Source organism: Nelusetta ayraudi, unplaced genomic scaffold, assembly GCF_046127955.1.
Source record: "Nelusetta ayraudi isolate G7.1 ecotype Tasmania unplaced genomic scaffold, CSIRO-AGI_Nayr_v1 ptg000011l, whole genome shotgun sequence".
Lineage (NCBI taxonomy): Eukaryota > Metazoa > Chordata > Actinopteri > Tetraodontiformes > Monacanthidae > Nelusetta > Nelusetta ayraudi.
This window is the reverse complement of record NW_027466061.1, coordinates 28,357,139-28,378,527: the sequence shown is the minus strand read 5'-3', so window position 1 is coordinate 28,378,527 and position 21,389 is coordinate 28,357,139. Positions and strand designations below refer to the sequence as shown.

The window sequence follows — 21,389 nt, the reverse complement described above, 5'->3', positions numbered from 1 at the left end:
TGGTTTATAAAATACAGAAAGCATGTAGTTTAAAAAATGAAATAAGTAAAAGAAACTGGCAGTATAATGGCAGATTTGAACAAATATCACTCAGAAAGTAGACGTTTTTGTTTATTTGAGTCATATGCAATAACTGTTGAGTCCTTTAAATAATATCCAATAGCAGCTGTTTTCACTCACTCTATCCTGTCGGTTTCACCAGCAGGTGGAGCTCACCTTTTATCTTGTGATGGCTGCAGACAGTGGGAAATTTGCAAAAAAAATGAAAATAAAATAATATTGCATTTGGAGCCTCCCCTGAAAGACTTCTCCCCTCTGTGCAAATTTTCTACCTCAAGGAGAAACAAAGCGTCTCAACAATTGAAGGGCGTAAAAAAAAAAAAAAAAAAAAAAAAAAACTCAAAAAAACAGTCCCCTGTTCCCGAGGAAGTGGGTGTAAAGGGTTTGATTGACAGGCGCATAACTCTTATTCCTTACATGTGGAGCCAAAAAAAAGGAGAAAACTTTTTTGCAACTTTTTTCTCCGTTTGACAGCGACACCTGCGCCAATATCGAAGAACCTGAAGTGATAAAACGCAGAGAGAGAGAGAGAGAGAGAGAGAGAGAGAGAGAGAGAGAGAGAGAGAACCTCCACCGCCGCCTCTGTTCTCTGTTCCCCCCTCGACGTTCCCTCGTGTTCAGCTCAGCCAAAGTCGGCGAACGTGGGCGGCTGAAAGTAACCGAGACTGACAGCCACGAGAGGCGGGGTGGGAGTGGGGTCTGGTGGTGGGGAGGTAGGCGTCATTTCGAGGAACAGATGGGAGAGGCGATCACATGATGGGCCGAGTCGAGGGGGAGGCGGAGGAGGGAGGAGGGAGGAGGGAGCCGGCGGCGCTAACGTCCACTCCACTCGCGCTAATTCGGGATGTTTTTGCGGCTGAAAGGAGACTCAACCGACGCCACCTGCTGTTTAGTTATGGATGTGAGAGGCTGACGAGCCGGATGGGATTCCACATAAGAGGGACCCATCGGCCGCATCACGCATCCTCCCTCCTTTAAGAGGCTTAAATGGAGAAGATGCATGTTTGGTTTTTTTTATACCCTTTTTGTAAAAGGCAGAAATCAGCGGGCGAACAAAGAAAGCCGTGGCTCAAGACGGATTACGTTCAACGTTTCTCAGGCCGCACGTGGTAACGTGGGAAAAGTAAACCAGGCAGACAGATTCACACCCACACACACACACCTCACACACGGCCGGGTGGGCCGAGAGCACCAGGAGAGGAAAAAAAAAAGATAAAAATGGAGAAACCCGTCGACTCAGACCAGCTGCAGAAACCAAAGAGTTGTCGACAGGAAGCTACAGGGGAGAGCTGAACATCGGGGGGGAAAATCATTTTAAAGAAATAAATGCTGATTTTGTTTTTGTCTGCCTTCGTTCTACAGCTCAGAACACGCCAGCAGGTTTAAACTCAGCCAATCGGCCACAAGCACATTATTTTAACGCCCGAGACCTGAACAACTCAGTGTAAAATACATAGAATATACAAAAACTTCAGGGGCCACATGGTTGCACTGTGGTTAGCAACGTCACCTCACAGTCAGAAGGTCATGGGAGCCTTTCAGTGTGGAGTTTGCAGATATTGCAATATATTGGAATGGATAAAATGGATGGATGGATACAAACATTCATGTATATTCCAAAGACGAGCGGCTCAGTCTGGCCGTGGTGGACGAGGACGCTGCGACCGTCAACGATGAACAAGGACATGGATGATGCCTGCCGGCCTCTCATTGGTCCACGGGCCGCTCCAGCCGCTGACCTGGATGGAGGGATTTATTTGCAGATTACAGCCGAGCCTCCCTGAACCGCTGGACTGCCTAACCTCGATTTCCCCGCCGCCACCGCTGTTAATCTGCCCGCCGGCAGATTATGCGTGCAGCCTGCAGGGGGCGGGGCTGGCGGCCCGGGCAGCTGTGTGTGCCGAGTGAATGCACGCTGCGGCAACTCCACCTCCACCTCCCTCCACCCCCCTGATTGCCCACACACTGTTATCAGCCTACCGGCCTCCTGCACTCCCGGCCAGCCTCGGCACAGGTGTTGCGTTCAGCCGCTGCTGCGGCTCCTGCCGACGTCTGAGCAATTGAGCCAAGGCAATTGTTGTGTGGAGCGCTCTCATATTTCCAGCGGCGGCCAGGTAATATCGCCGCCGTCCGTGAATGATCACACTAAGGGGGTTCGCTGCTGAAAGGAAGCAGAAAAACAGAAGCGGCACCAGGGATCTCTCACTCTTCCTTCCTTTAACAAATTGATTTTCTTCGCCAGCTGACTGACCGCCTAAAAAATCTTCGGGCCGGGATGAAGGCCCGAGGCGGAGAGAGAGCGAGAGAGAGAGGGAGCGAGAGAGAGAGCAGGCGACTGCATTGTGTAGAAAGCAGCAGCAGGGCCGGTGGTCTTGCTTTTTCTGCGTCTTTTTGTTTTCTTCGCTCGTTAACCAAACAAACCTCCATTCTTACAATATTCCTCATGATTCTCTTGTGAATTCCGCAGCAGTTAGAAGAGCCCTTTAGCTTCACTGGGACACAGCTTCTCAACACTATTCCCATCCTATGTGTGTTTCTGTGAGTCCAATTAAGCCTCGTTCAGACTGCCAGCCAAAATCCAAGTTTTAACCCATCCAGATTGAACCCGGATGGCTCTTTTGTAGTCTGAACAGTCAAATTATGTAAAATCCGATCTTTGCAAAACGGAGGTGGTTTCAAATTGCATTTGGACAGATGTGTATCAGTGTGAACACCTCCAAACACACCGATCGGTTTTGACTGTCCGTGACGTCACTCCACGCAACGCAAGACCCAATGCGCCACCAGAGAGCGCCATTCCAGGTGCAGAGCTGTAACGTAATGGAGCACACAGAAGAAGTAGCAAACAGCAGTCCCTGGACAGAGGAGGACACTCATTGGCTCATCAGTGTGTGGGGAGCTCCATTCAAGCCAAGCTCCAGGGCATGTATGGCGACAAGTGCCGCTGTCGCAATCATATGACGTCACACACTACACACTACACTGGACAACGCCTCCATTCCAAAGTTGTTGCTACAGCAACCTGTCAGATGGGTCAATAATGTGGCCCAGTCTGAAGAGAGCCACATCCCATTTAGACACTTGCTAAAAACAGTGTGGACAGTCAGCCCTGAAAATCGAATTTGAGAAGGAATCTGATTTGAATCAGATTCGCCTGCAGTATGAACGTGAAAATGAAGTTGGTGGCTAAAAAAAAAAAAATCAAAGAAAAACAAGATCTTTACATTCATTTTATTCTGTTTTTCCATCCAGAGTCCAAAAGCGTTGTTCCACTCAGCCGAGACGCCCATAAACTGCTTGCTAAGTAAAAAGATGATGAGGCACCAGGTGCCTCAACGACTGCAGTGGCAGGCTGCAACAGCACCGTTGTTTTGCTGGCTGACAGACAGTCAGCAAGTCAGCTGCGGTTTCTTCCAGTAACTCCTAAACACAGCTGACAGAACGGCAGGGCCTCCACCTGGAAGACCAGACTGCCGACACCTCTGACAAGGCTAACAAAGGTGAGTCGCGCCACCCGCAGCCCGACTCCACCCGGAACCACACCTGAAGCAACTTCAGGACGGCGGAGTCAAAACAACAGCCTGAGGCAGAGCGTCTGAGAGCAGCGTCACTGTAATCAGGTGGTTTCACGCCTTGTGCACACCAGGAAACCGACCAATCTCTGAACCACTTTCAAGACAAAGAAAAAGTTTTATACGAACTAAGTTGCATCCAAAAAATGTCAGCGTCGACTGAAAACGCAGCAGTGTGCATGCCTTGCCTTGTGTGGTGCTGTAAGGCCGCTACCTGGAAGTGGCACTGCAGGGTTGAGTGAAGTGCGGGTGACCAGATTTCCTAAGACTAACCGCAACACTTTGCCCATGACTGCAATGGGCGTGCCTGCAATTATAAGGCAATTATTTTTTAGTCCACAGGATTGCAGACTGTGTGCGATATTTAGGCACCTCTTCTCCGCTGCCTCCGCCAGCTTGGCCGCGCTCTCGGCCTTCTCTTTCCGTTCCTTTACGGCCTTCATCTGCTTCTCTTTGTGGGAGAGGCAGTACATTGCGACATTGTTTACCAACATGCACACTACGATAAGCGCTGCTATTGACACGTGCACACACGTGCACACACGTGCACACATGCACACATGCATGCACACACACGCACAAGTTGTTGAAATCCTTTGCGGGACGCTTCATTCTTTCTATGTGGGTTTTAGTTAATGATCAGTCTTGGCTAAGACCAGATTAGCTTTGTAACTGCGGGAAACTGACAGGGACTTTTGTTGGGACTCAAGGCAAACAACTGAAAATGGAGACTGGGAAAACCAAAAATCTTAAAAAAAAATAAATTAAAAAAATTTAAAAAATCGAAAGCTATTCACACTAAGCTGCACAGGGCGACTGTCTCTGTGCAGTTTGGATCTTAGTGTAGACACAAAGCCAAAAATGATTTTAGCATTTACCAGCGTACACCCTCTCGCATAGATTCACTTCTTCACGACTCGACGGGCTCTGATAGGTCCGTCGAGTCGGCCAGTTGTTAAATGATGCGTCAGCAGCACGTCGGGTGACACTTCTGAGGAAGACTGGATTCACAGTCGAAACTGTCAAGCAGGTGACATCCTTACTTACTTGTATGAAGAAAAAAGAAAATAAGGCTGATCTACAGTGAAAGCCGTCTTCGTGAAAACTGGGCCCAAAGGATCGAGGCCCGCGTCGTATTTCTGCGTCTCTTCTGCACAGCGTTCAGAAATTAACTGAATTTAAATGCAAAGGCCCCCAGAAAAGATCAGGGGATGAGAAATAAACAGGTGAACCTGAGGCCAATGGAGCAAAAAGCAGAGGTTCTGAGAATTTAAATAAAAGGTAACGCATGGCCGGCGCCATCGGCTGCTGTGGGTTTGATTCCGTGCAGGGAAAAACTTCAATTCAACAGATAAATAAATAAGGGAGTGTTTCATCTTTGTGAACTATTGGCTCCGCCCCTGAGGTCCAGCCTGGCTGCCCTCCGCCCAGCCGAAGGCGAGGCACTTCCAGGTGGAGTGCGAGGCAGTGAGAACCTCCCTGGAGGAGGAGCTCAGTGATGGGAGTCATTACCGAGCCACCAGAGGAACCAGGCAGGCGACTGGACAAAGGCAGCGACAGATGGCCGTGTCTCTCTGCCTTCACTGGGCGAAAAAACTAAACTGGCCCCAAACTCAAACTGGCTGCTTGGCACACAGAGGAGTATTTAAAAAAATATATAATAAGAGGAAAAACTGGCAATTTTACCATTTGGACACTTTGTGTGAATGTTTATTCTGAAAAAACAAAAGAAAAAAACCCCAGCAAATCTGGGTTTATTTTTGTTTTCAGTTGACTCCAAAAACAAGCCTCACAACTAAACTCTAGTTTAACAGTCAGCAATATACCATTTAAACCGACAGTTTGTGTCTACATGTTGTTGCCGTCCATGATAAATTATATTCAACATGAAATATAATTGGGCAAAACAATTGAACCTGGATTATCTTAACTTTAGAACTCATATTAATAAGGATATATACCTATTACATAAGGATAACATCCTTTAAGACTAAAGTCTTATTGTTTTGGCTCCCAAACTTTAATCCCACCATCATTCCAATCCTTTCATCCATTTTCTACACTCGCTTCCTCCTGTACTCACAAAGAAAAAGAAAGTCACTCTTACAATTCACTGACTTGTATTTTGTTCGAGGAGAAAAAAAAGCCCTGCCGCCTTGATCCAGTGCCACGGAACCGGACAAGAAACCGGCCAGGAAGTTTTTTTTACGCCGGAGCTCCAGGCCTGCGGGGGGCGCCGTGTCAACTGGTGGTTTTACAAATCAACCCATCGTAAGAAAACACGTGCTTTTGAAAACCCAAAATCGTTTGAAGGTAGAAAATCAATTTTGTTGAATCACAAACTATGCAGCAAATGGGGGAAAGGGAACGTCTTGCTGGTGTGTGTGTGTGTGCGCGCACACGCACGTGTGTGACTGAGCATCTGCTCTCTGGCTAAAAGTATCTCCTGCAACATGACACAGGAGAGCCAATGGGAGCCTGTCGAAGCAGACAGGAGAGGCCGTGTGATGGATGTGTGAGCGGCTCGGCTGGCAATTTACAGCTCCGCCGCCGCCGCCGCCACGATCAGGGCTCCCACTGGCTCCCATCCAAACCCATCAGAGCAGAGTGCTGTTCAAATAAGCTCTTTATTATCATTCCTGACGGCGAGGAGGCAGCACAATCCTGCGGAGGTCCAATAAACGGCCGAGCGGCGGCCCGCCGGCCTCCTAACGCCGGCACAGGCCACTCCTCGCTTCCAAGGTGGAGCAACACGGTGCCGCCGTCCTTCAGGGCCACTCCAGGGTCACGCCCCCACCCCCCCCGCGCTCGAATGGAAACGGCACACGAATCCTTGAGCGCCGCAGTAATTATTTCTCGGACGGCCCCTGTCGACGCACTTTACGAGAGGTCAAGGGAAACGCGTTTGTACGCCGAGAGTAGATTAAAAGGGAAGTTAGATCGACCTGCAGCTGGAGGAGGGGGCGGAGCTACAGACTCTGCCTAGCCTGCAGGGAAACAGCAGGAGCATCCTTCAGGCCTTTTTTTTTATTTTTTTTATTACCAAGTCAGGCCGAATAAAACAAACAGAAGCAGAAAATGTTGAGATTTTGCTAAATCAAAGGAACAGCTTTACCCCTTTGAGGGGGAGTTCACCCAATTTTTTTTTTAAAACCAGTTCTCGCACACCATAATGTCAATGGTGGCTCTTTTTGCATGGAGGGAAAGAATTCCACCCAGTGCCAATTAGGGCTGGTAAATCGATGTAAATATTGATTGTATCAATACCAAGGTGAGTATTGGATCGATTTTTGTGTGAACAATTATTGGCCTTTTTATTTTATGCCAGACACGTGACAATTTTGAGATGTTATGTTCGTACCTTCACCCGTTTCAATGGTAGCTTCTGTCCTCTTCAGAAGAACATGTCAAGGCACGAAAATAACGTCTCAAAATAGTCATGTGTCCGTTATAAAGGAAATTGTTAATAATCATATTTATCTTATGAAGACACAATGAACCTCACCTGTGCCGTCCGCCACCTCCCTCCAAACCACTGGTATGTTGAACCAGCCAATGCAAACAGAAAAAAACTAACTAGAACTAAAATCCTGATTTAGCATAAACTACAAAGCAGAATTGCAAATTCTGTCGACATAATGCAGACCCAAAACGTGTAGATACCTGCATATATTAAAACACAGAGCTGCAACCTGACTCATTGCCAGAAAGGTTGAAAAAATTGAAAAAAACGCCACGAGCGTCTTCCTCCGTCTGCTTCCGACTCTTGGCTGCATGCAGCGGGAAAGGCCGGGTGCCATCGGGGGTGGGGGGGGGGGGGGACGAAGAGGAGGAGGAGGAGGCGGAGGAGGGGTGAGTTGCAGGACAGATGTGGCTTACATAACCGTCAGCCAATCAGCCGTCTCCTCGCTGACCCTAATCCTGCTGCCAACCACATCCCTCAACCCTGCCGCTTCTCAGAGCTGGAGGCCCGGCGCCCGCTCAGCGTAGCAGCGCTGCACCATCCTCCGCAAGCCGATCATCAACATCGACGTCTGCCAGAGCCACGGCGGCAGACGCACCGCCCCGGCGACACCCCGCTGTTCAAGAATCACAACCGTCCTGCGCGGGACCACGATGTGAAACAGAGCGTGCCGGAGCGACGCTGCTCGCCGGGGCGGGTCGCTAACAGAACAACACGGCGTTAACGCACAGCACGGCCTCGGCGAGGCTGCATTCCATTACTTCACCTGGAGAGAGGCCTGACAGGAGGAAAAGGAAAAAAAATCCTTGATTATGCACACACGTCTTAGCTTTAAAAGACGTTTTCTTGCGATGGAGTATTTATATTCCGTATTTATGCAAATGTAAGGGATGAAATTTCAGGAATTTCGGGAACATGAAAGGAGAGTTGTAGTTGTCGTCTCGGACTCAGAGGCATTTCCACTGGTCTTGGACTGGGAGGACTCAGGATTGTTGATCAAGACCGGTCGAGAATCAGCCAAGACTGCTTGGATGGATAACAACAGAAAAGAAAGCTTTTGCTGAAGCACCGCCTCTCTAGAGGCATGCAAATCTTTGAGGCCTTTCACTACCATGAGTGAGAGGGGTATATTTTTAGTGTTGAGTGCACAGATTAAAGTTTTTTACGCCTCTTCTTCACGCTTGGCATGCCATCATTTTCAGGTAAATTATTCGTAGTTAATTTATTTTTCAATTGTACGATGCTGTTCCATTTATGTAGAAGCTAGCTTGGATCAAAAAAGATACTGGTTACTTGTTTTGTTGTGTTGTGATATTTCTTACATACATACAGTCTTGGTCTTGTCTCGATCTCGATACTCTCGAGTCTTGATCATGTCTCAGTCTGCCCCCAACATCCCGTGCTCAGTGGGCTACTAGATTATTATCTACACAGTCATTCCTGATGCCTTCCTATTATAATCAAGCCATATCACAGAGTTCTGGCTTGTTTTATTTCAGACATTATGTGACAAATAATAATAACAATAGAAAATAGATCATAACTGGCTTCTACTGTCATGTAGCACACCTTGTAACCCATTCCCAAAGCAAACTTGCTCGTGTGACATCAACACAACATTTATCATCAACTTTCTGGGTATTATAAAATCACGTAAGCCGGACATATTTTTGTGAATTATTTGTGCTGAAATCTGTGATTTATGTGGTAAAAGTGCAGGTTCTTTTGAAAAGAAAATATGCCCCTGCCATAAATAGGTAGACCTTGGCTGAGTGAGTTCAAATGCAATCACATAATTGCATTTTTCTCAAGGGGACTGGTTCAGAGGTTTCCATGGACACTTATTGACATCCCGCAGCGACCCACCAGCACCTTGGGGTGAACCAGCTGGACTCACATGGTGCCACTTAGGCCCCATTTACAGGAAAACGGTATTTTTTGAAACTGACCATATATGAAACTTCTCAAAAAAAACAACAATCCAAAAACATTTAGGAGAGAGCGAGAGAGAGAGAGAGAGAGAGAGAGAAGGAAACAGCCGATTATAATCCTGGGCAGCGGCGGCGGGCGTAAGCGACGCTGCCAGCCAGCACTCGTGTGACTGAAACGATCAGATCCCGGTAAATGCAAACAGTGACATCAGCTGCTGCCGGGCGAACACGGCCACGCTCCATTCAGGGGCGGAAAGAGGAACACTGGAGGAGGAGGAAGATGAAGAGGAGGAGGCGGTGCGGCGGGAAAAAAGTGCTTTCAGACGAGGGGAAGAGAGCGTCTGCCTCCGTTCAAACCTTCCTCCGCCGCCACACAGTGGCAGTGGCCCCGCCAGTCGAGCCTGACGAACATGACAGGAACATGGATGTTTGAATGAACAGAGATTTGAGGACGACACAGCAGACCGGCAGACATGGACAGGAGATGAGGCTGGTTTCTGGATCAGAGAACCTCAGAGCATCTTCTGAGGAGCAGAGCAGCCAGATGAAAATCAAGGATGGGTTTATTATTCTCACCTGCAGACTTCAGAGGGGCCTGGATATTTTTGCAAGAGCCAGATTTTGCTACCTCAAGCGAGACAGTGGGACTTGCAAACCCTTCCTGACATCTACAGACACCTGAACAAACACAGAGGCAGCAGCAGCAGCAGCAGCAGCAGCCACAAGTGTCTCACTTGAACAGCAACTTTAACTTTTTATTCACAACTCAATTTCCGCATTTATTTGTACTCCAAAAAGCGCTGTCTAAAAAAAAATGTGGATGCAGCCAATGGGCTGCTGCTGCTGCTGCTGCTGCTGCTGCTGCTGCTGCTGCTGCAGGAGCAGCCGCTGTGTTTGGAGGCTGTCAGGAGAGAAACGCCTCGGGGGTTAAATGGTCCGTACTTCCGTCTCTCCAGCGATGCCGAGCTGATTAAACTGCCACGGCTGCTCCTATTATTATTTTCTCCTGGCTCTTATCGCCTGATCTTTACTGTCGTGTCTTTATGGAGACGGTGCTGCTTTGTCTCTCTGCACGCACGCACGCCCACACGCACACAGCGGGCAGGGCTTTCCATCTGATTTGCAGGGAGCCAGCAGCCGTTAAATGCCCCCCCCCCCGAGAAGAGAAGAGAAGCTGCAGAGACGCACACACGAGTCTCACACCAGTGGAGGGAGAGAGAAGATAAACTCGTCGCTGCCGAAGGTACGTAGACAAGAACCAGAACTTCACTGGCTCCAGGGCACTTAGCAAGAGGAAAACAGCAGGAGAGGTCTGACCTTTGACCTTTGGTGTTGCTGCTCTGGTGTTTAATTTTTTATTATATGAATTTCCAGATACGGCAGTATTGGAGAAGGGACCATTTTGTAGTTGCACAAAATGCTCATGACAGTGATGACCAAGACAGAAATACTTAAAAACAGTGAAAAATTTTGGAAACTGACGTTGCAGAGCGAGCAGGAGCAGAACATGACAGGAGGCGAGTCTGCGGTGTGGAAAAAATAAAATAAACGATGTTGTGCAAACAACGACTCCTCTGCAAATGTCGGAAGTTGCAGCCGCGGGCCGCAACGCGACGGACTCGCTGTGCCGCCTCAACCGAAAAAACACTTGTTACTTGTTTCACGTTGTGAAATTAAGATCTGCGACTCGGAGTGCATCTTCCACGATGGCGGGTGACGTCGCCGCAAAAGAACTGCCGAGTCAGATGCCGCAGAAAGGCGCGTTTGTCAGTGAGGGACTGTCAGTGACGAAGAAAGTAAACGGTGGATCGACATCATGAATGCTATGATGATTTAAACCAGCACTAATAACAATGTGCAATGTTGTAGTTTTTCTACAATATTCACTCCTCGTGACACTAAAACAGGCCAGTTCACTGCAGCTACTGCTCTAAATCATTAGAAAATGTGGCTCACACCCAGTCATCCACGGGGGTGAAAATATATCTCCACATAGTGAAACGGACGGACATTTGAAAAATACCATGACATAAACTATTGGTCAAACGGCCCAGCGCTGCTGTCTTCATGCATTGAGTTGCTGCCTATGATTGGTGGATTTGCGTATAAAGCAACAAAGAATGAAGACGACAAATTAAGATCAGTTGTTCGGACTGGATTTGCGATGGAAACCTGAAATTCTGAGGTGACCCGCAGCAGCCTCACAACAGCCCCGCAGCAGACGGACAGACGGACGGAACTGTGAAGGTGCCTTGCGGCATCCAATAAAGTCAATAAAAACCCGCAGCAGTGAAATTATAAGATTATTCAAATGCGCTTCTTTCTGCCTTCCAAAAGAGTGGAATAAATCAGAGTGCCAACAGAGGAAAGTTGTTATTATTCATTAAGCTCAGAAAAAAAATAATCTCATGTAGTCTCATGTGGTCACGATGATGCACCTGTAAAGCCTGCAGTCATTTTGTAAACGTATAAGAATAATTAATTCTATCATCTCATCTCAAATATAAATATATATATGTATTACTATACATTACAAATGTCAATGTGCAGCTGCAGTGCACGTGCACGTGCTTCACAGGCTGCATATGTTATAAACACGGCGCTTCCAGAAAACCTGGCCGGGGGCCCAGAATCCACAGCCCACACCTGACCCCGGCTCACTGTGACCCAACACTGGCCCGTGGCGAGCAGGGTGGAAATAATGAAATGAAATGAATGAATGAATGAATAAATAAATAATAAATATACAACCACACAGTCATCAGTCGTCTCTGCGAGGCAGTCGGGCAGAGAGCTGGTTTGTTAAATTGGCATCCTGGGAGGCGGCGTCACCAGCGGAGACGTCTCCATCACCCGGCCGGCTGTAATTAAAAGGCTGAGTCGAGGCTCCATGTCCGCCGGCCGCCTGCTGCACCTGTTCCCTCGTTTGGCTGCTCGCGCTGATCTGGGCCAACCAATCCCTGACAGGCATACTGAGCAGCCTGTGCAGTCGCCGGTGGAGGAAACGCTCGTCGCCGACAGACGCCTCTTTCAGCCGCTCTCCTGGGCCCCAACTACCCCCCCCCTTTACCCCCCCCAACTCCCCCGCCGCACCCCCACCCACCGTCGCTCCCATCCCCCCCCCCCAGAGTGATAAAGAGCGCCGACTTAACTCGCCAGCGAGCGGCAACCCCGCTTGTCTTTGCAAATGACTTTCATCCCTTGGCCCCACCACCTCCCACACACACACACACACACACACACACACACACACACACACACACACACACACACTTGTTTCGAGAGGCTTAGCACATTAGAGGTTAAAAAAAAGGGGGGGGAAAGGAAAAAAGAAAAAGACTTTTCCCAGACTAGCAGCCCGCCAAGTCAGGTGCCATCGCTGACGGCTAGTCCTTATCGTCCAATCCCAGAGCAGCAGAACGTATTGTGTCGCCTAATAATCTCACTCTGACCCAAATCTCACTTTTTTTTTTCCTCCACCATAACCTGATAATCATGAACCTTCTTTGAAAAAAGACAAAAGAAAAAGTGAAGACGAAAAGTAACGAGACGTCACTATCGCAGCCTCAGACCAACAGAAGCACAATGTAATTCATTTTAATCATCAGCAAATAGTGTGTAAGTTATTTCCACGACAATTTAAAAAAAAAAGATGCAGTCAATTGACAAATGAGGAAAAAAGTCCATCCTGACATCACAAGACAGTTCTGAAAATCAGCCCCTTCGTGATGTAAAAAAACCCCACTGGAATCAGGTGCTTCTCCCAGGCTGGTGACTGAAGGTAATATTATGTTTAATTTAGCTGCTTATGCTTAACAATATAATTAGTTTAGACCAGGGGTCACCGACCTTTTTGGCACTGAGAGCTACTTCATGGGTCCTGAGCTGTATGAAGGGCTACCAGTTTGCTAGACTCTCCTGAAATAACAAACTCTCAGAGTTATATATTATTATTAATGATACTCTTCTATGTGAAGACACTTATCAAGCTCACGAGTTCTCAATAATTATCAAAAATGACTTAACAAGGTTGGATAAAATTAAATTTTAGACGCAGCTCAACGAGCTGTGCAATTTTTCGAACGGGTCTGCGGGCTACTAACTCATGAGGTCCCTGGGGTCTACCTGGTGACCGCGGGCACCACGTTGGTGACCCCTGGTTTAGATCCTTGTTCATAATAATATAATTACTAATATAGAAATGTTTAAACCATTCAGCTGACCTATGCATAAAGCAAAGGCATTGTTTGGATGACACGCTGGGCAGCTGCTTGCTGAAGTCATGCAAGATCTCAGGAAGGACAAAGGAAGCAACGCCTCATAAAACAGTGACCCCTTCCCTAAGGTGACCCGGGGCTGGACAAGAATTGACTTTGTGACTCTCATGAAGTTACTGACGAAATTGGTTACAGCAGATTGATCACAGCACAGTGGTCATGAGCATTGGAACATAACGACCTCTGAATTTTCTTATAGGAAGTTGTGCCTGCAGGTAAATACCAACAGGGGAAATATTTGGCTCCCTGCCAAATAAGGACTTGCTTCTTCTCACTAACATTAACCGGAAACTGGGAACAATGGCTGCAGCATCATTCAATGAGGCTGGGGTCCGGAGACCAGGCAGCCAGTCAGAGGAGGACAACATTGAAACACGTTTGCATGTTTATATTATGTATTAAAGTACTGGGTCAAGGGATAGATAGGAGTCAGACTTCAGGCCCTGACAAAACATTGTTATTTTAGGGTTGAGCTCTGTATTTTTGTATCCTGAATTAATTTGTTGACTAAAGACATAAAATGAAATAGATGCAAATAGATAAATTGGCATTCTTCTCCTGAGACTCTTCATTAAACGAACACGCAGATCGGCAGTACAACACGAGAAAATATTGCGATCCAGCATGACCACACCCCCAGAGAGGTCTGGCTCCGCCCTTTTGATCCCACCTTGTTTCCGACCCTTTGAAAATACGCAGGATGTCTGCCAAAGCCTCCAATTTAGCAGGAACCTTCAAACAGAGGGCTAACCATGCATGCAAACGGTTGACTGAACCATCAGCTGGTTCCCTCAACCACTGGCTCCGTCTTTAATTCCAGCTGCTTCTAATTTTCTCTGCCTGGCTTCACGTCGTATAACATACAAAGTGACGATGAGACACGACAAACGCCTTTAAATCCCTGGCTTATAAAAGAGAAGAAATGACGTTGCTGCGCATCCTCTGGATTCTCGAGCCACCCTCAGTCATTCACCCTTCACCATCATCACTTGGCCTTCAGGGGTCGAGACCTGTTTGAAAGCCAACAGGAGGTGGAGAGTGAAGAGCACAGTCGCTGCGTAATCGCCTCTAATGAACTCGCACAACCGCTAGCATGAACCGTGACCGATTGTCTTAATCCCGCTCGCATCCACTAATTGCTCTTAACCTCGCAGGATTCCGACTCCACAGCGTTCCCCTTAATTGCGACGGGCCACCAATCCCATCGTCTGTCGACGGGGAAATTCAGCCTGAAAATGACTCTGAGAATTCCAGGAGGGACGGAGAGAGAGAGGGAGAGAGACAGAGAAGAAAAAAAAGAAAAAGGGAGCTGGCATATCTTTCCCGTCCTACGCCGTGTACACGCTAAAGCGAGCTAGCGAGCCTGAGCCTCCAAACACGTCACAGCTTCGGTTTTTGGCTCGTCGCATTTCACACCTTGTCTTCCCGCAGGAGCCGCCTGGAGGTTCCCGACGCTCCGGGGGTTGAACATCATCCCCCTTTTTCTCTCCCCCCCACCAGCTGTCGGCTGAGCAGAAAGGAGAGTTTCCTTTTTTCGCCCCACCACAGGCTAAACCCTGATACAGCTTTAGTGTTTACCACAAATGGAGGCAGCAAAGGAAACATGGGGGACAGCTGCGGGTCAAACAGCCTCGCACCGCAGTCGTGTTGACGTAGCGATTAGCTGCACGTCAACAACTTTTGGAAAACACTCCAAGTACAAAAATAGTGTCAAAGTTTCAGGCCCAATGTAAAATAACTTGTTCAGCCCGATGATTTTGACGCACACGAAAGCGTCTCACCTTCTTCTTCCTCCACTTCCAAAACGTGGCTATGCACCCAGTGAACGAGGCATCCAGCGTGTGCTGGTCTTTGTTCAAAAGGACAGATGTCAGACCTTGATTGTTTTTTCAGGACCTCGGGGAGCGACGGGAGGACAATGAGGGTCAGATTAGCACGGTGTCTGTCGAGCAGCGATACATCAGCAGCCACAGGACGGGACGACTGGGGAATTGGCAATCAGACCCTGGCCCTGGGGGGGTGAGGGAGTACGGGCGACTAATAATTTGCCCCGCGAGCCGCTCCCGCCGCTGCGTCCTTCCGATGGGATCCCATCTCCATCCTGATATGTTGGACGCAGTTCACTTTGAGCTCCGCTCATCAATAGGACTCCCAGACCACTGTTGACTGGCTGGCTGACTGACCTTCTGCCGGCTTGAAAAGAACTCTGCAGAAGGGTGTATGTGTCAGAGAGGGCAAGAGAGAGCGAGTCAGGGACTGTGTCAGGGGCGAGCAACGCGCAAGGTCCCGGTGATGAATGGAGCGGCGGCTCGTAAACGAAGCCAGCGGCGACAAAGACGTGTCGCCGAGACTCGGCCGTGACTCTCCACCAAGTCCACCTCCAGGGAAACACTTCATCTTCCTGCACTCTTCTGCCGACCGATGACATCTAGTTAAGGGGGCGTCGTCGACGCGTGACAGTATGAAGACTCATGAGGTCCGGCAGTGTGTCAGGTGACCAGCGGCGCCGACGAACGCAGCGAGCAGCCGGGAATTCAAAAGTAATAATAAAATCTCAGATCTTGATTCTAATGAAGATTTAACGCCGATTGTGGGACCAACAGGCGTCCAAACTACTGTCCTGAACAAGGCAGTGTGACAAACAGCTTCCTGCTCCTCCAGCTGAGATAAACTGAGGAGGAGGTGAAGAAGGAGGGGGAAGAGGATGAAGAGTGGAGGAAAAGAGGAATTTAACAACAAGGTGCTGACGTGCTCTTGACTGCCAGGATCCTGCTGATTCCAACCTGGGCTCCACATCTACTGCTGGCTCGCAGGTGTCCAGGGTTTGAGAAGATATTAGCATTCTTAAGGGAGTCTCGAAAGTGACTTTCACTGTCAGACGGGGTCTGGTGACAGATCTGTTCAGTTTATAATAAATCTTTATATTTGGTTTGTTTTAAGTCTTGGACTTTTCATCTTTCTAAAAAAAAAATGTAAAGGATAGAAATAGAAAAGTTTATACAAACATTATGTCATGGCTTCCTGCGTGTTGTGCCTTGGCTTGTTCTGATTGGCTGATACCTTCTGATGCATGAGTTAGAGGCATTATGGGAAAGTCAGACGACTGCACATGCTCCATCTCTAACGCAAAAGTAAATTCAAGAGGTTGGACTCTTATGGCATTCGCCAAACGAATCGAATGGGCCGCAACCATGCTGTACAAGCGGGGTTTGAGCGGTGCATGGTGGGAACCAGACGAGGTGAGATCCTCCTCTTCTTCAAGCCTTCTCTGCCGCCTCAGCTTCAGCACTAGAATGGTAAGTGCTCAGGCATTCGCACAGGTCTGCGGGCTTTTTTTCTGCAGACATGCAACAATTTCCATCAGCGCAGTGGGCGGCGGCGGCAAGCCAGGCTAGACGAGGCCTGATTTTAATTCCGCTCGCGGATCTCGTCCCGCCTAACCTCCACTTAACCCTGAGCCGGCGGAGTAGGCAGGTGGAGGCCCAGACAGGTCCTGTTCAACAGGCGTCCACGGCAGGAGACGGTGGGGAGGGAAGTGCGAAATCGCCTCTCTGTCACTGTCACGGCGAGAGGGAGCAGCCGTGCTCGCCAGAGCGAAAGGCAAAAGCTGTGAGATACGAGCGGTGCAGAGGGTCGAGCCGTCAGAGGGAGACACGCTGGGGAAGTGCTGAGCTTGTCGCCACACCTGAGTGTGTCCATCAGCAACGCAGTGACGTGTTTTATGTGGGAGGCAGGGACAAGAAAAAAGATAGACGCTAAACTGCGTGCATCAGGCCGTGTATACACACACACACACACACACACACAAACACACACACACACACACACACACACACACACACACACACACACACACATATATACATATACATATATACATACATACATACATACATATATATATATATGTACATATACATACATACATACATACATACATACATACATACATATATATGTGTATGTGTGTGTGTACACACACACACGATGTCAGAAATCAGGATAATGGCCAGAAGCTGCGTATTGCACAGCAAAGTCACGTAAGCACTAAATTACTGACAGAATGCAGTAACAACAGGACAAGGTGTGTCAGAGGCTAGCGGCAGAGCGGGCCTCCTAACCTTTAGCAGTAATGACATACTTTTGGCTTCGTGGGAATGAGTAAGAATAGAATGTCCTAAACAAACAACAAAAAAGAAAAAGAAACAATCTTTCTGTTTTTGTGAAACCCCCCATTAAAAAAACAAAACAAAAAAACAGCTTCTCCCAGATTCAGGAAACTCGGCCTGGTTCCTCCAACCCTGGCCCGTCTGTCTCTTATCAAACTGTTGTGAAGGTTGACAGCTGCTATCGCACAGTTTGCTAAAGTGTAACAAGCTTTTCTCGGCCCTAAGGACAGGCTTTAATCCCATTTATAATGTCTGTTGTCATACAAAATATCCAGTCCAAACTTGAGCGGAGCAGAGCAAATCCAGGGAGGAGGAGATCTGACTGGAATAAGCTGTTTTTTTTTTTTTTTAATCGCTCCCAAACCATTCTGGAGCCACAAATTAGCCACAGTGGCTGATAAAAACCAGGCGTTCCGAAATGTCACAGAGGGGATTTGTCAACATTTACAGACAGAGAGATGATGAACTGATAAAGGGAATAATTGTTTACAAGAGTTCTTACAGCTTCACCACCAAAGCTAAACCTTCTTCACTACATCTGCACAATCAGTCCAGCCTGGCAAGTCGACCAGGTCTATCCGCACACACACAGACACACACAGGACGCCCCATTCAGCAGATTTGACTCATTTGAATTAGTGGAGCAGCTATTGTCTGAGAAATATGTTTAGCTTTTATAACACTTGCCTGTCACTTTTTAAACACAACCTTATGTTGTGTTGATAATGAAAGCATAACAGCTTTCCCAACAGCGATGGCTAATATCCAAATATAACCTTTAATCGAAGAACAATCAAGTTTGATAATATTTTTGTTGCTCAGTGGCATGTTTTATCAGAATCTCTTGATGTCATCTCAACTACCACCTGACGCTGCCTTTGCTGACCCCCGTGTTCAATTGACATGTTAGCTTGTGTGTCAATTAATACTGACACACTGCTTTCTTGTTTATATTACAATGATAACCACAACAATACAGTGTGTTTATGCTCAACAACGAGGCAGTACCACCGACAATATGAAATGGGTTTCAAAATAAATATTGAATGTTTGAAATAGCTGGTCATATATCAAGATTAAAAAAAACTTTGTATGAAACATACCAACGCACCACAACACACCTAATAATAATTTGCTTAAATAGATAATACATCTGCGCGATAGCAAAAGTTAATATATATAAAATGGGTGGTGAAACTAGCAAACCAGTTGGTAGCCACATATGCTAACATCATATGCTACCAATTGGTGACACCCCCCACCCCACCCCACACACACCCACACACACACACACACACTTTGACAACTTTGCTGATAAACGCGCGTCTCCAGGATGTGACGCGTGATCGGGACCGGAACTTATGCTACGCCGCCTCGTCAAGCGCGTGAACCCCGCCCCTCCTTCTGTTAGTTGACAACTTCCTGAAGTTCAACTTTAGCGCAACGCTCCAGCGGCGGCGTCAGCTGCTACTACGTGGCTGTCCCGGAAGGTCCGGGTCGGCGTGACTACACGGTCGAGCGGCGCTCCCACGGTGCCGGGGGTGATTGGGAGAGGGGAGAAGGATGAGGGGGGGTCCATTTTGTCTGTCACGTCACGCACAAACACGAACACGCGCACACCGCCGGAGCGCGCATAGCATGGGAATGTTTTCGATGTTCGCAAGCACGCCGCGTCTGCGCGCCAGGCGAACCGCCAGCAGTCCGCCTCCGCTGCGACGCTGAAGCGAACAACAGACGCCGCCGTCGCCGCTTCGCTGCCGGTCGGCCGACAGACGAGTCGCCGGGGCAGTCTCCGCGGCCGAGTCCCTACCTGAATGAGGGGGATGCCGCCCGGAGCGTCCGCTGAGTCCGGCGAGTTGTCGAACATTCGGTCCCGATACAGCGACCACAGTCCGACGTTAGGGAGGAAGAGCAGGGCCACGATGAGCAGCCCGGCCAACTGCAGCAGCCGCTTCTGCTTGCGCCTCATGTCGCCGCGGAGCAGGCGTGTGAATCAGCGGCCGTCGGAAGCTGGCGCGTCCGGAACGCCCGCTCTTCGATGCGGTGGCAACTTTCACTGTGACTGTGGGGGACGGACAAGCCCCGGCGCTCTGACGCTGAGTGCACGGCAGCGAGCGCCGCCGCCAGGGGGAGCTCGCCGGAGGTGAAGTTGGTTTGAGGTTGGACGCTCCGGATGATCCGGCGGCGTCCACTCACTGTGCTGTCCACCTGTGTGAAGGGAGCACGGATTGGGACGGTCAGCTGTGTACCCGAGTCGCCGCTGTGACTGACGACCAATAAATTCCCGTTTGACAACAACAACAACAACAACAACAACACATCTATACGTGGTACCTGCCTTCACTCAACGACAGCTGGGGCAACGTCGAGTGCAGGATGAGTTGCCGGTGATAAAACTTTTAGTTTGTAATATACACGTTATAATGGTGGAGTAATTTGTGATCAAAGCATCCAAGCATAAACTCACAAAACACCCTTAGAAATACACCACCCATGCTATTGTGAGTTTTTTTTTTTTTGTTTGTTTTTTTTACCTAACAATGTCACAGTTTGGACATTCTTTTTCCCCACTTTATTCTTTTCCGAACCCTTCCGTCAGCAAAGAGTCTCCATTCTGCTTGCGTGCTTTGATCTGACTGCTTATGTATAAAAAAAACAACAACCCTGCATGCCACTGATTCCCTGCCACATTGTTATTTACCTTCCTGCATTTAAGACGGAAGACTGTTATCTACCTTGCCTGCCTTTGACCCGCCTGCTCTGCCTGATTCTTGATGTCCAGCCTGATTCCTGATATCTGCCTGATTCCTGATTAAAGAAACTTTTCAACTTAACCTGTGTGTCAGCTGTGCTGCAATTGGGTCCAAAACACACCCATTTCAAACAAAGCAGAGATAAAATATGATGGTATAATGGGGACAAACCAAAAATCCATTATCCAGCATCGATTATTCCTGTGTGTATATATATATGTATGTATGTATGGATATATATATATGTATATATATATATATGTATATATATATATATATATATATATATATATATATATATATATATATACACATATATATGCACACACACACACACTTATGTGGAGACTTTGGGATCCCACCACGAGCAGATGCGAGCAGCACCTCGTTGAGACACTTCATGTTATGTTTTTCATTTCATTTCCCCGCAGAGCTTGGCACAGGGGAGCCAAACAATGTGCTGGAAAATCCTTGGGGCACATGGACGCCTGCCTCCATGTCGGATTTGTCACCGTGATCAAAATCCCCAGGACTTCAAAGCATGTGACAGCTCTTTCTGCGCGAGCACATTTGTAAAATGTTTGGGTTTTACAGTAAACGCCAGTCCCATCAAGTGTCGTGTCATGCCACCGTTCCTCCCTTTCATCTCCTCGTGTGAGTTTTAAAGGCGGTGGTTATTTCACTCTGGGATGGGCCCTGGAACTGCGAACGCAAACCGGTCCAGGTTCAGTTTGGTCTTCCAGAACGAAAACGACACATGCAGACAGACTTTTTGCACTTCATCGTGATACGTGCCCACCTAACGGCTTTCTTCCCTCTCAGCATTCTACCTGCTGCCCACGTAGCACCGCACATCTCACGGCTGCTTCTGTGTCTCTGCAAGCAACCCGCCAGAGTTATGGATTTAGAAAACACTTGGAAAGAAAATCAATGTGAGGCAAGACGGGGGAGCGAGCCGACACAAAAGAAGCATCGAGCTCGTGAGTGGAGAAGAAGAAGAAGAAGAAGAAGAAGAAGAAGAAGAAGAAGAAGAAGGACAAGAAGAGGAAGAAGAAGAAGAAGAAGAAGAAGAAGAAGAAGAAGAAGAAGAAAACAGGCGAATAGAAAGACACAGTGAGCACAAAGCACAGCATGTTAGTCAGATTCACTCCGGTTGAACCCCAT

The 21,389-nt window shown here is 48.1% G+C and overlaps 1 protein-coding gene across 1 annotated transcript in view; it reads right to left on the bottom strand.

Annotated features, from left to right (window-relative positions):
* LOC142885707 (polypeptide N-acetylgalactosaminyltransferase 10-like) overlaps positions 1-19,582 on the bottom strand; it is a 44,490-nt gene extending 24,908 nt beyond the window's left edge. Inside the window, exon 1 of the mRNA XM_076022436.1 lies at positions 19,283-19,582. Within this exon, the coding sequence (XP_075878551.1) occupies positions 19,283-19,441 (159 nt within the window). The 5' untranslated portion in view covers positions 19,442-19,582. The remainder of the gene's footprint in view (positions 1-19,282) is intronic.
* Positions 19,583-21,389: the final 1,807 nt, after the last annotated feature.